This window comes from Puma concolor, chromosome E2, assembly GCF_028749965.1.
Source record: "Puma concolor isolate L17-30 chromosome E2, mPumCon1.1.hap2, whole genome shotgun sequence".
NCBI classification, from domain to species: domain Eukaryota; kingdom Metazoa; phylum Chordata; class Mammalia; order Carnivora; family Felidae; genus Puma; species Puma concolor.
Window position 1 is genome coordinate 55,811,741 of NC_141681.1, and position 11,323 is coordinate 55,823,063.

An 11,323-nucleotide genomic window follows, 5' to 3' on the forward strand; every position below is an offset into this window, starting at 1 on the left:
ATTCTCCCTCAACATCATGCTGTGCTGTCATCTTGCAGCAAATGCCCAATTCCCAGGCATGGCCTGGTGCATGCAACCCCAGGGAAGCCTGGGGCAGGGGGCTATGAGCTGATCAAGAAGCTCAAGATCCCCCTCGGAGTCCTGGTCCCATCCACTCTGGCCATTCAGACCTGGGAACTCACCTCCTAGCTGCACAGAGCAATGGGGTTTCCTACAAACCCTGCCTGTGTTCTTACCAGCTCACGCTCTACCAACAGGAGCTTGCGTGGCCTGGAGTGTCTCTGTCTTTTTGGGTGTTAGGGAAGTTTTCAAGACCAGACACAAAGTCTGACACTCTCCCCTTTGACTCCACTCCCCCGAAAGGAGATGGTGATGATGCAGTTGTCATGTTCATTCATTCATTAATCATCATCTCCCTCACCTGGGTGTGTGGGGGGGCGGGACCTGTCCCCGTCCTTCTTGCCTCAAGCTTCCCCTGCGCAGAGTGGTTAAACCCCTTCCTGAGCCCCACGACTGGCAGGACTGACCCTCTGGGCTTCTAGAAGCTGTCATTGGCCGGGTAGTGCCTGCCCTCCTGGTGGGGACAGAGGGGCAGGAGGGACCGGCCACGGACAGGGACCGGGGCGGGGGGCAGTGGATTGCTGGAACCCCATCTGGAAAGTAGGAGTGGTTAATGTTTAAGGGTCACGCCACCTCCGAAAGCATGCTGGAGACAAGTTCCTCTTCTATGGGCAGTCACTTTTCAGACATCAGCCCTGGGCTTCCTATCGGGGCTTCCTCCCCATCCTCTAACACCAAGGCACCATGACTCTTACCCCACAGATGCCACCTTTGCTGCTGCTGCTGCTGCTGCTGTGTGCAGGTGAGTGGGCCAAGGCGAGAGGATGGGGCCGGAGGCGAGAGGACCGGGCGGGCAGGGGCTGCCACTGACCCTTGATTCCCCACAGGGTCCCAGTCTCAGGATTCCAGATTTCAGCTGCAAGTGCAGACACCCATGATGGTGCAGGAGGGTCTATGTGCATTCGTGCCCTGCAGTTTCTCTTACCCCTCAGTCCAATACACTGAGGAGGACCCAACTCACGGCTACTGGTTCCGGGACGGGACCAATACAGAGCAGGGTGCTCCAGTGGCCACAAACAACCCCAATCGTGAAGTGCAGCAGGAGACCCAAGGCCGTTTCCACCTCCCTGAAGACCTCAGGGACTACAACTGCTCCCTGGACATCAGAGACGCACAGAAAAGGGACTCGGGGACATACTTCTTCAGGGTGGAGAGAGGGTCTTATGTGAAATACAATTACATAGGGAGTAAATATCATTTCAAGAACTACCGGCTCCTCCTGCATGTGACAAGTAAGGAGTGGGGTCAAAGAGAGGACATGCATGGGTCCTGAGGGCCCCAGGGCAGGTCCGGGAGGGGACCCCCTGATTTCCATCCTGGCTGGGAGGAAACGGCTGGCCTGGTGTAGAGGCTGCTTCTGGGGGCACACGCAGGGCCTGGGTCTCTGTATCTCTTTCTCCCTCAGCTCTCACACGGACACCTGACATCCACATCCAGGGGCCCCTAGAATCTGGCCAGCCCAAGAACATTACCTGTAGTGTGCCCTGGGCCTGTAAGAGGGGGACACCCCCGATCTTCTCTTGGATCGGGGATGCCCTCACCTCCCTGGGCCATGGGACACACTTCTCCTCGGTGCTCACCCTCACCCCGGGGCCCCAGGACCATGGAACCAACCTCACCTGTCGAGTGACCTTCCCTGGAGCTAACGTGAGCACAGAGAGGACCATCCAGCTCAACGTGTCCTGTGAGTGCCAGGCCAGGACACCAGGGTCCCTGAGGACAGTGGGTGCTGGGGGTGGGGGAGGCAGGGTCTAGAATTCTGGGGAGGAAGGAAAGGAAACATGCAACTCCACCCTTTTCCTATTTCTGTAGTTTCTGGGAGAATAGGGCCAACCCTCATCTTCCTGTCTCTGAAAACAATTATGTCTATCTGTCCAGATGCGCCCCAGAACCTGACCATCAGCGTTTTCCCGAGAGAAGGCACAGGTAGGACGCAACCTCTTCTCTCAGGCTTTGGCGGAAGGGGCGTCTGTCTCCACCCCTCAGAGCAGAGCTGGGGTTTTAGAACTCAGGTGGGAGAAAGGCTCAGGCCAGGTGTGGGGTAGTGGAGGTGGGACGGCCCCCCGCACTGGATCCTCAGCTTACAAACTGGCTTCCTCCCACTCCTGACCCTGTTCCCAAGGGGTTTTGCACAACCTCCATGCCTGATGGGTGTGCCGCTCCCTGGTGCGAGGGCTGTGTCCTCCTCCCAAATCTCGCCCTGTTCCCTTAGGATCTGTACCCTGCCTATTCCTGCAGTTTCCTTCAACATTCACATGATATTCTTTAAAATAGTAAGCGTAAAGTGTGTTGGTCTGCTCAGGCAGCCAGAACAAAATACCACAGACTGAGGGACTTCAGCATCAGACATTCATTCCTCACATTTCTGGAGACTGGCAAATATAAGGTCAAGCTTCCAAGGTTCCAGCCAATATGGTTCCAGGGGAGAGCTCACTCCGGGTGAAGGGGTTGCTTTTCGGCCGTGTTTTCTCTAGCGCACCTGAGAGAAAGAATGCTTTCTGGGGCACCCGGGTGGTTCAGTCGGTTGGGTGTCCGACTTCGGCTCAGGTCATGATCTTGCAGTCGTGGGTTCAAGTCCTGCATCAGGATCTGTGCTGACAGCTCAGAGCCCGAAGCCTGCTTCGGATTCTATGTCTTCCTCTCTCTCTCTCTCTTTCTCTCTCTCTGCCCTTTCCCTGCTCATTCTCTCTCTCTCCCTTTCTCTCTCAGAAATAAATAAACATTAAAAAATTATTTTAAAAAAAAGCAAGAAAGAAAGCTGTCTGGTGTCTCTTCTTATAAGAGCACTAACCCCATCCTGAGTGCCCTACTCTCATGAGCTCATCTAACCCTATCACCTCCCAAAGGCCCATCCAAAGGGCTCCAAATACCACCGTATTGGGGGTTAGGGCTTGGACATTGAGCTTGAAGGGAACCCATTCCAGTCCCTGGCAAAACTGAATAAGAATAAAATACTGTTCAGCACCTGTGTATCTCTCCTCTTGGTTATCTTTCTAAACGTAATCTACACATCTCCATTTAAAAACACACACATACCTACACACCATATTGTATACGCTGCTCTACACCTTTATTATTTTTTTAAGGTTTTTATTCAAATTCCAGTTAGTTAACGTATAGCGTAATATTAGTTTCAAGTGTATGAAATAGTGATTCAACACTTGCATACATCGCCTGGTGCTCACAAGTGCCCTCCTCAATCCCCATCACCTATTTCCCCATTGCCCACCTCCTCCCCTCCAGTAACCATCAGTTTGTTCTCTATAGCTAAGAATCTGTTTCTTGGTTTGTCTTTCTCTCTATTTTTTCCCCTTAGCTCGTTTGTTTTGCTTCTGAAATTCCACATATGAGTGAAATCACATGGTATTTGTCTTTCTCAAACTGACTTATTTCACTTGGCTATTATTTTTTATAGACTTTTCACCGTGGCATAATTTTAGGTTTATATAGTACACAGAGTTTCCATAAAGCCCTCACCTAGCTTTGCTTGTTGTTAAAAGTCTTACATCGCCATGATGCATTTGTCCCAACTAAGTGACGTTAGTCCATGACTGTCTATGAGTACATAGGAAACCTTCTTCATGCTTCCTGACGACTCCATGGTCTTCTAATTCGAAGTATATTACAATGTAAAGTACTTCATTAGTCCCCATTGGTGGAAAGCCACGGGGTTTCCAGACTTTTGATAAGACAAATAATACTGCAACAAATAACTCGTACAAACATTCCCCATATGTGTACATGTGTCTATAATTGTCTCAAGAAGAAAAGTCCCAGATCAAAGGGTGTGTTTGTAATTTCTACAGAGACTGCCAAATCATTTGGTATGGAAGTTGTTTTTTTTATAATCCCAAACTGCTGAACATTTTCATTTCATCCTTGCTGATATCTTACGTGAACTCACTGCCATTTTAATTTGAATGATCATTTTGTAAACAACGTTGTGTATGTTTCGTTACACTTAAGAATCATTTGTATTTCTTTGTGGACTTTTTCTTAGTGATTTGAAGAAGCTCTTTTTATATGAAGGAAATCAGTTGTATGTTAGTTGAAAGGATTTATTTGCAGCCTAATAATGGCCTCTTTGACTTAGCATGTGGTGACTTTGTTAGGCAAAAACATGATTTTTTTTTTTTTCTTTTGAGGGGAAGTGTTGCATTCATTGGTTTCCTGGAGTTGGCTTTCACTGGTAGGCGGGAGCCAATTGTGTCCATGCTTCCTCAACTCTGGGTTCAGTGACATCTAGTTGGGTGCTAGAAATTGGCCGGGAGGGATGTGTTTACACTAAGGAAATTGGCAAATGTTGCAAGTCAGGGTTGGTTGTTTTTTTTTTTTCCCCTCCCCTCCTCCCTCCCCAATGAGCTGGTTGTTAACCATTTACCAATAATGTTGTGTGTACCAATATTTCCTTTCAAACCTCTGCCTTTCTGTCGTCTAATATTACTTTTTTAACCTCCAGAAGCCTCATATGTAAACACTCCCAAGCATACACATTCACTCAAGCCTTACAGGACTATTTGATTTTCCCTGACGTGCAGGGCCTTCTCACGCCCCAGCCGTAGCTGCATTTTCTGTGTCTGCCTCCCTCAATTGCTCTTCTTACCAGCATCATCCTCCAGCCAGCTCCCAGCCCCTCTTCTGCTCTGCTGTAGCCTCTCCTCCTCCAGGAAGCCCTCCCTGCCCTGACAGTGTCACTGAACTCCCATCCTCAGGGCTCCCTCCGCACAACGGACCCCTGTCACAAAACACATCACAGTGATTTGGGGGCATCTCGCTCACAAGACTGTGAACTCTCAGACCCGGCTAAATGAGACGAGTCTTTGTGAACTTAGTGAAAGACAGAACGGCAGGTTCTTAGAGGCAAATCTGGGATCTGCGTTGGCACAGATGGCTGAGGTAGGTGGGTGAGAAACAAGGCAATTCAGACGAATACAAGAGGGATTCTTAGAAAGGCTGTAGTGCCTGCTCCCAGCTCTGTCCCCTTGGGCTGACCCCAAACGTAAGAGCCCATCATGCTGTGGAAGAGAAGAAACAGACTTAAATGATGTGAGGAAAAGAAAGAGACAGAGAGAGACACAGACACAGACAGAGACGGAGACAGAATACCCCTGGTGAGGGCCGGGGCTTAACTTGTTCTCTGTCTTGCCAGCACCTGAGGCTCTGGGCAATGGTTCATCTCTCCCAGTCCAGGAGGGCCAGTCCCTACACCTGGTCTGTGACCACAACAGTAACCCTCCTGCCAAGTTGAGCTGGACCCGGGGCAGCCTGACCCTGAAGCCCTCACAACCCTCAAATCCCGGGATCCTGCAACTGCCCCGGGTGGAACTGGGGGACCATGGGATATACGTCTGCCGAGCTCAGCACCCGCTGGGCTCTTTGGAAGCATCCCTGAGCCTCCTTGTGAAGAGTGAGTTGGAGCACACCTGGGAAGGATGCCTGGGTCCTGGGAGGTGGGGCTCCTCTGATCCCTCTCCTGTCGTCCTGCAGAACCCCCGAAGCTGTTTGGTCCCTCCTGCTCCTGGGAGGGTGAGGGGTTGCACTGCAGCTGCTCTGCTCAATCCCAGCTGCCCCCCTCCCTGCACTGGCGGCTGGGGGAGGGACTGCTGGAGAGGAACCACAGCGATGCCTCCTTGACCGTCACCTCCAGCTCCGAGGGGCCCTGGGCAAACAGCAACCTGAGCTTCATGGAGCCGCTGGGCTCCAGCCTCAGACTCAGCTGCGAGGCCAGGAATGTGCATGGGGAACAGAGCGCCACCGTCCTGCTGTTGCCAGGTCAGGGGGCTGTGTCGGGGTGAGGGGAGGGTGATGCCTGGAGGAAGGAGGTGCACGAGGCAGGATCGAGCAGAGAAGTGCTTCTGACTCTGGGCCAAGGGGCGCCAGAGGTCCAAGTCACCGGAAGGTTGGTGGGGGAGGGGCTGGGGGACTAGGTGGCTGGGATCCCATAGAGGGACAGGGGGACAGAGGAGCCAGTCCTGGATAGAAGTGGGCACAACCCGGGGTCATGGATTCCAGAAGGCTGGAGGCTTAGGTGCCTGCTTCATGGTGCTGGAGTTCACCCCGGGTGCCTCTTACCTGCAGGGAGACCAGGGCCCAGGACAGGTGTGCTTCAGGGGGCCATTGGGGGAGCTGGTGTCACGGCCCTGCTTGCTCTGTGTCTCTGCCTCATCATCTTCTTTGCGTGAGTGGTGGCCCCGGTTTGGGCGAGGGCCTCGCGAGTTTGGGTCAGGGAGGGGACTCAGAAAAATCTCCCAGACTCAAAGCCCAGAGCTGGAGGAGCGCAGTGGGTTGAAGCTGCATCAGGAATTCAGCCTCCTGACCCCTGGGCCAGTAGTCTGTTCCCCATATGGGGTGGGTGGTTGCCGTCTGCAAGGAGGGAAGATGTGTTCTCATTATGGTCCCTGCAGCCAGACAGTTCCAGGGTCCCAGCAGTGAGCCAGCCAGGCTGAAAGGCCCTGATCTCTCTCCTCAGAGTGAAGACCTACAGGCAGAAATCAACCGGGAAAGCAGTGCATAGGAATGACGTCCATCCCACATTGAATACAGTCTCCCAGGTGAGTGGTGTGGGCATCTTTCTATCCGGTGTCCTGGACTGGGCCATGAGGTGGCTCACTTGGCATGCCAAAAATGAGTCCCTCCTTGACCACCCCTCCCCCCACCAAATTTGGTCCTCTCTTGGGATTTCTGGCTGCTCTCATCTCAAAGACTGGAGAGACACCTTTTCCTCTCCCCTCTCCTCCATTTAGACCCTTCCCTGCTGAGCCCCCACTGTCTCCCTCTTGGGGCACTGGCCTCACTCTCCACAACTCCACCTCTCCTCCCAAGCTTTGGGCAAGAAATTCCCAAACAGCTGTCACCCCTGTGCCTGCCCCCCCCCCACTGTCTAGATCAGCACAGTCCAACAAAAATATAATGTGAACCATGTGCGTAGCTTAAAAGTTACTAATGGCCACATTTAAAAGGTAGAGAGGGGCGCCTGGGTGGCTCAGTCGGTTGAGCGTCCGACTTCGGCTCAGGTCATGATCTCACACTCCGTGAGTTGGAGCCCCACGTCGGACTCTGTGCTGACAGCTCAGAGCCTGGATCCTGCTTCAGATTCTGTGTCTCCCTCTCCCTCTGACCCTCCCTCCTCGTGCTCTGTTTCTCTCTCTCTCTCTCTCAAAAATAAATAAACACTAAAAAATTTTAAATAGAGAGAAGCATGAGATCTATTTTAATATGTTTATTTAACCCAGTATATTCAAAATATTACTTCACCATCACATCATCAGTAATCAATGTATAGGTTATTAATGAGATAGTTTGCATTCTTCTTTCTTCTTCTTCTTCTTCTTCTTCTTCTTCTTCTTCTTCTAATTCTTCTTCTCCTTCCTTTGGTACCAAGTCTTTGAAATCCAAGGTTTATTTCACACTCATGGCACACCTCCATGAGGAATCGCCATGATTCACGTACTCAGTAGCCACATGTGGCTAGGAGTGACCGTATTTTACACAATTTCCTTGGGCTGGTGTTCTGTGATCTGTCCCACGCCCTCAAAAGGAGCTCCCTGTCCCCAGGCAGGACTCATTCTCTGTGACTTTGTGCGTTTGCATGCATGATTTCCTCTGTCCTTCCCCATTTGTACCAGCCAGACCCCTAATCGCCTTTCACACTCCAGTTTCAATATTCCCCTGCCTTATGCAGGGAAACTGTCATCATGCCTCCCTGTAATAACCACAGGCCTGTCCCCAGCACCCTGTGAGCCTCTGGGTGGGGGCGGGGGGTGAGGCAGAGCTCCTACTCGCCTCAGTGATTCTCACCCACACCCTTAGCACCCTTCTTCTGCCCACCAAATCACAATGTGCAATTAGATAATTTGCATGTGTGTGTGAGGGAGACAATGTGATACTGTCTCCTTGCTCTGATAGGCAAGGTCCTCTCTTGGGATTGTCTGTCTGAGGTCAGATAGGCTGTCTGAGGTCAGAGATGGTGTGTCCTAAAGAGTTTCTTGACCTTGCACACTCTGTCTATAAAATGGAATGACACGGGGCGCCTGGGTGGCGCAGTCGGTTGAGCGTCCGACTTCAGCCAGGTCACGATCTTGCGGTCCGTGAGTTCGAGCCCCGCGTCGGGCTCTGGGCTGATGGCTCAGAGCCTGGAGCCTGCTTCCGATTCTGTGTCTCCCTCTCTCTCTGCCCCTCCCCCGTTCATGCTCTGTCTCTCTCTGTCCCAAAAATAAATAAACGTTGAAAAAAAAATTAAAAAAAAAAAAAGAAAAAAAAAATGGAATGACAACAGTTATATCATCCATAGGGGAGTGGTGGGGGGATTTGCAAGGAATCAATGCCATTATGATGAAAATTTGTTAAAGCTACGAATGAGTGAGTGAGTGAGTGAGTGAATGAATGAATGCTCAGGAAATGGGCATGAAGTGGATAAATGGTTAAGTGTTCCCCAAGCCCCTACTACTACTCCAGACCCAAAGGCCAGCTCAAATGCCTTTCTTTCCTCCCCCTCAGGATCACAGCCAGTCAGACAGCCGGTCAGACCCCCTTTCCCCAGCCGCAGCAGCCTTCCCTTCAGAGAAAGAAGGGAATCTCCACTACGCCTCCCTCACATTCCACGGGCTGAGGCCACACAACTTTCAGGACCGGGAGACCACCGAGTATGCAGAGATCAAGACCCAGAAATGACGACCCCACCCACAGAGCCCAGACAGGGCATCTCTGAGGAAATGCGTGTCAGGCACTGATGTTTTTATTTTTATTTAAAAAAATTTTTAATGTTTATTTATTTATTGAGAGACAGAGAGAGAGAGAGAGAGAGAGCACAGATGAGCGGGGAAAGGCAACAGAGAGAGGGAGACACAGAATCTGAATCAGGTTCCAGGGTCTGAGCTGTCAGCACAGAGCCCGACGCGGGGCTCGAACCCATGAACCACAAGATCATGACCAGAGCCAAAGTCAGATGCTCAACCGATTGAGCCACCCAGGTGCCCCTAAATTTTTTTAATGTTTAATAATTTTGAAGGAGAGAGAGAGAGTGTGAGCAGCGGAGGGGCAGAGAGAGAGGGAGACACAGAATCCAAAGCAGGGTCCAGGTTCTGAGCTGTCAGCACAGAGCCCGACATGGGGCTTGAACCCACAAACGGTGAGATCGTGATCTGAGCTGAAGTTAGATTTTAACTGACAGAGCCACCCAGGCGCCTTGTAAATCTCTTTCTGCATGTAACTAACAGGAGAAGATATTTCCCAATACATGTATCTAACGAAGGATCCATCCACAGTATAAAAAGAATATATAAGGATCTTCCAAAAGTCAGTAAGAAAAAAGCAGACAACTCAATAAAAAGGAAAGAAAGTCAAGGGGCCAATTAGCAGATAGAAAGGTGTTTAACTTCAGTAGCTGCCAAGGAAATGCAAATAAAACCCCCAATGCTGTGCCACAGCACAACGACCACATTGGCTAAAATAATAACAATATCAAGAATATCAAGTGTTGGAGACATTACATTAAGGGAAATAAACCACCATCAAAAGACAAATACTGCATGATTCCAGTTATACAAAGTATCTAAAGTAATCAAATTCTTAGAAATTTGGGGAACCCCCAGGGAGGGGGAAATAGGAAGCTGCTATGTAATAGGTAGAGTTTTAGTTCTGCAAGATGAAGATTTTCTAGAGATCAATGATGTGCATGCAGCTAGTACACTTAAAAATGTTTAAGAGTGGGGCGCCTGGGTGGCTCAGACGGTTGTCTGACTTTTGATTTCAACTCAGGTCATGACCTCACAGATGTGGGATGGGGCCCCAGCTCCTAGCTGAGCATGGAGCCTGCTTAACATTCTCTCCCTCTCTCCCTCTTTCCGTCTTTCTCTCTCTCTCTCTCTGCCCGTCCCCCTCTTGCATGTGTGTGCTTTCTCTCTCTCTCTAAAAAAATGTTGAAGATGGTAGACATTTATGTTGTTTTGTTTTGGTTTGTTTTTTTACCACAATACAAATAAGTGATGTACATAGTGGTTACCAAAGAGCTGAGAGGTTGGGAGAGTGGGTGGACAGTTAGTATTTAATAGGCACGGAATTTCACTTTAAAAAGTTCTAGGGATGGATGATGGGGATGGTTACACAATGTGAATGTACTTAATGCCACTAATTGTACCTTTAAAACAGTATACTTTACCACAATAAACATTTTTTTTTCCTTGGGGCACCTGGATGGCTCAGTCGGAAGAGCATGCGACTCTTGATCTCGGGATCGTGAGTTTGAGCTCTACGTTGGGTGTAGAGATTACTAAATAAATAAATAAACTTAAAAAAATTTTTTTTCTTGAAGAGTACCAAGTGTGCTTCAGCAGCACATATACTAAAACTGGGAAGATCCAGAGAAGATTATTAGCATGGCCCGTGGACAAGAATAGCAAGTGTCGGTGAGGATGTGGAGAGGGTTACTGAAACTCTCATATATCGCTGGGCCAGGGTGGGGAGTGAGAATTGGTACAACCATTTGGAAAAATGTTTGTCACTCTCTACTAACACTGAGCACAGGAGCCAGCAATTTCACTGCAACGTGTGTATCTGACAGAAGGGCACACAAACATTTCACCAAATGCGTGTGAGAAAGTTCATGGCAGCTGTGGTTGTAATGGCTGAAAAATGGAACCTGTCCAAATGCCCACCAGCACTAAGACAGGTAGATAGTCGACAGAGTATCCATGCAGTGGAAGAAGGAAACGAGCAACCCATACAACAAGGGAGAATCTTAGAAACATAATGTGGAGTGGAAGAACCCTGACGCAAGAGTCCCCACTATGTGACAGCCTTGTTATAAGGTTCAGAAACAGACAAAACTAATCTTTGTTGTTAGAAGTCAAGATACTGGCTACTGTTGGGGGGGGGTGGGTAGTGACTGGAAGGGGACAGTGGGGGTGTCGTGAGGGCTCCAGGTAAGATCTGTGTCTTGATCTGGGTCCTAACTGCTCAGATGTGGTCACTCTGTGCAACATTTTTGAGTAACACACTGTGATTTGTGTCCTTTTCTACATGAATAGTACTCTTTAACAAAATTTGCATTCATTGTTCTTTCTTTCTTTCTTGAGAGGTAGAGACACGTGAGTGGGGGAGGGAGGGAGGAAGGGAGAGAGAGAGAGAGAGAGAGAGAGAGAAACAGAGAGAGAGAGAGAGAGAGAGAATCCCAAGCAGGTGCTGTGCTGCCAGCCCAGAACCCAAC

At 49.9% G+C, this 11,323-nt stretch overlaps 1 protein-coding gene and 1 non-coding gene across 4 annotated transcripts; both read left to right on the plus strand.

Moving 5' to 3' along the window:
- The first annotated feature begins 704 nt into the window (after positions 1-704).
- On the plus strand, positions 705-10,304 carry LOC112850838 (sialic acid-binding Ig-like lectin 5). Of its 3 annotated transcripts, none has more exons than XM_086690575.1 (9): positions 705-856; positions 948-1,352; positions 1,526-1,804; positions 1,999-2,046; positions 5,270-5,527; positions 5,608-5,892; positions 6,199-6,298; positions 6,590-6,671; positions 8,617-10,304. In XM_086690575.1, the coding sequence occupies exons 1-9, from the start codon at positions 805-807 to the stop codon at positions 8,788-8,790; spliced, it is 1,683 nt and encodes a 560-aa protein (XP_086546701.1). In that variant the 5' UTR covers positions 705-804; the 3' UTR covers positions 8,791-10,304. The 3 variants fall into 3 exon arrangements, with proteins under 3 accessions (XP_086546701.1, XP_086546700.1, XP_086546699.1); XM_086690574.1 differs by having other exon boundaries at positions 707-862; XM_086690573.1 differs by having other exon boundaries at positions 808-862; positions 5,306-5,527.
- Positions 10,305-10,439: 135 nt separating this feature from the next.
- On the plus strand, positions 10,440-10,546 carry LOC147573773 (U6 spliceosomal RNA). The gene has a single exon (XR_015245188.1). It is a non-coding gene; the product is annotated as a U6 spliceosomal RNA (small nuclear RNA).
- The last annotated feature ends 777 nt before the right edge of the window (positions 10,547-11,323 follow it).

What these genes read in the sequence shown, in the direction of transcription:
- LOC112850838 (XM_086690574.1), top strand. Translation starts at nt 805, where the DNA reads ATGACTCTTACCCCACAGATGCCACCTTTGCTGCTGCTGCTGCTGCTG. An exon ending in CATCCAGCTCAACGTGTCCT is followed by an intron (nt 1,805 to 1,998) that starts GTGAGTGCCAGG and finishes CTATCTGTCCAG; the next exon opens with ATGCGCCCCAGAACCTGACC. An exon ending in TTTCCCGAGAGAAGGCACAG is followed by an intron (nt 2,047 to 5,269) that starts GTAGGACGCAAC and finishes CTGTCTTGCCAG; the next exon opens with CACCTGAGGCTCTGGGCAAT.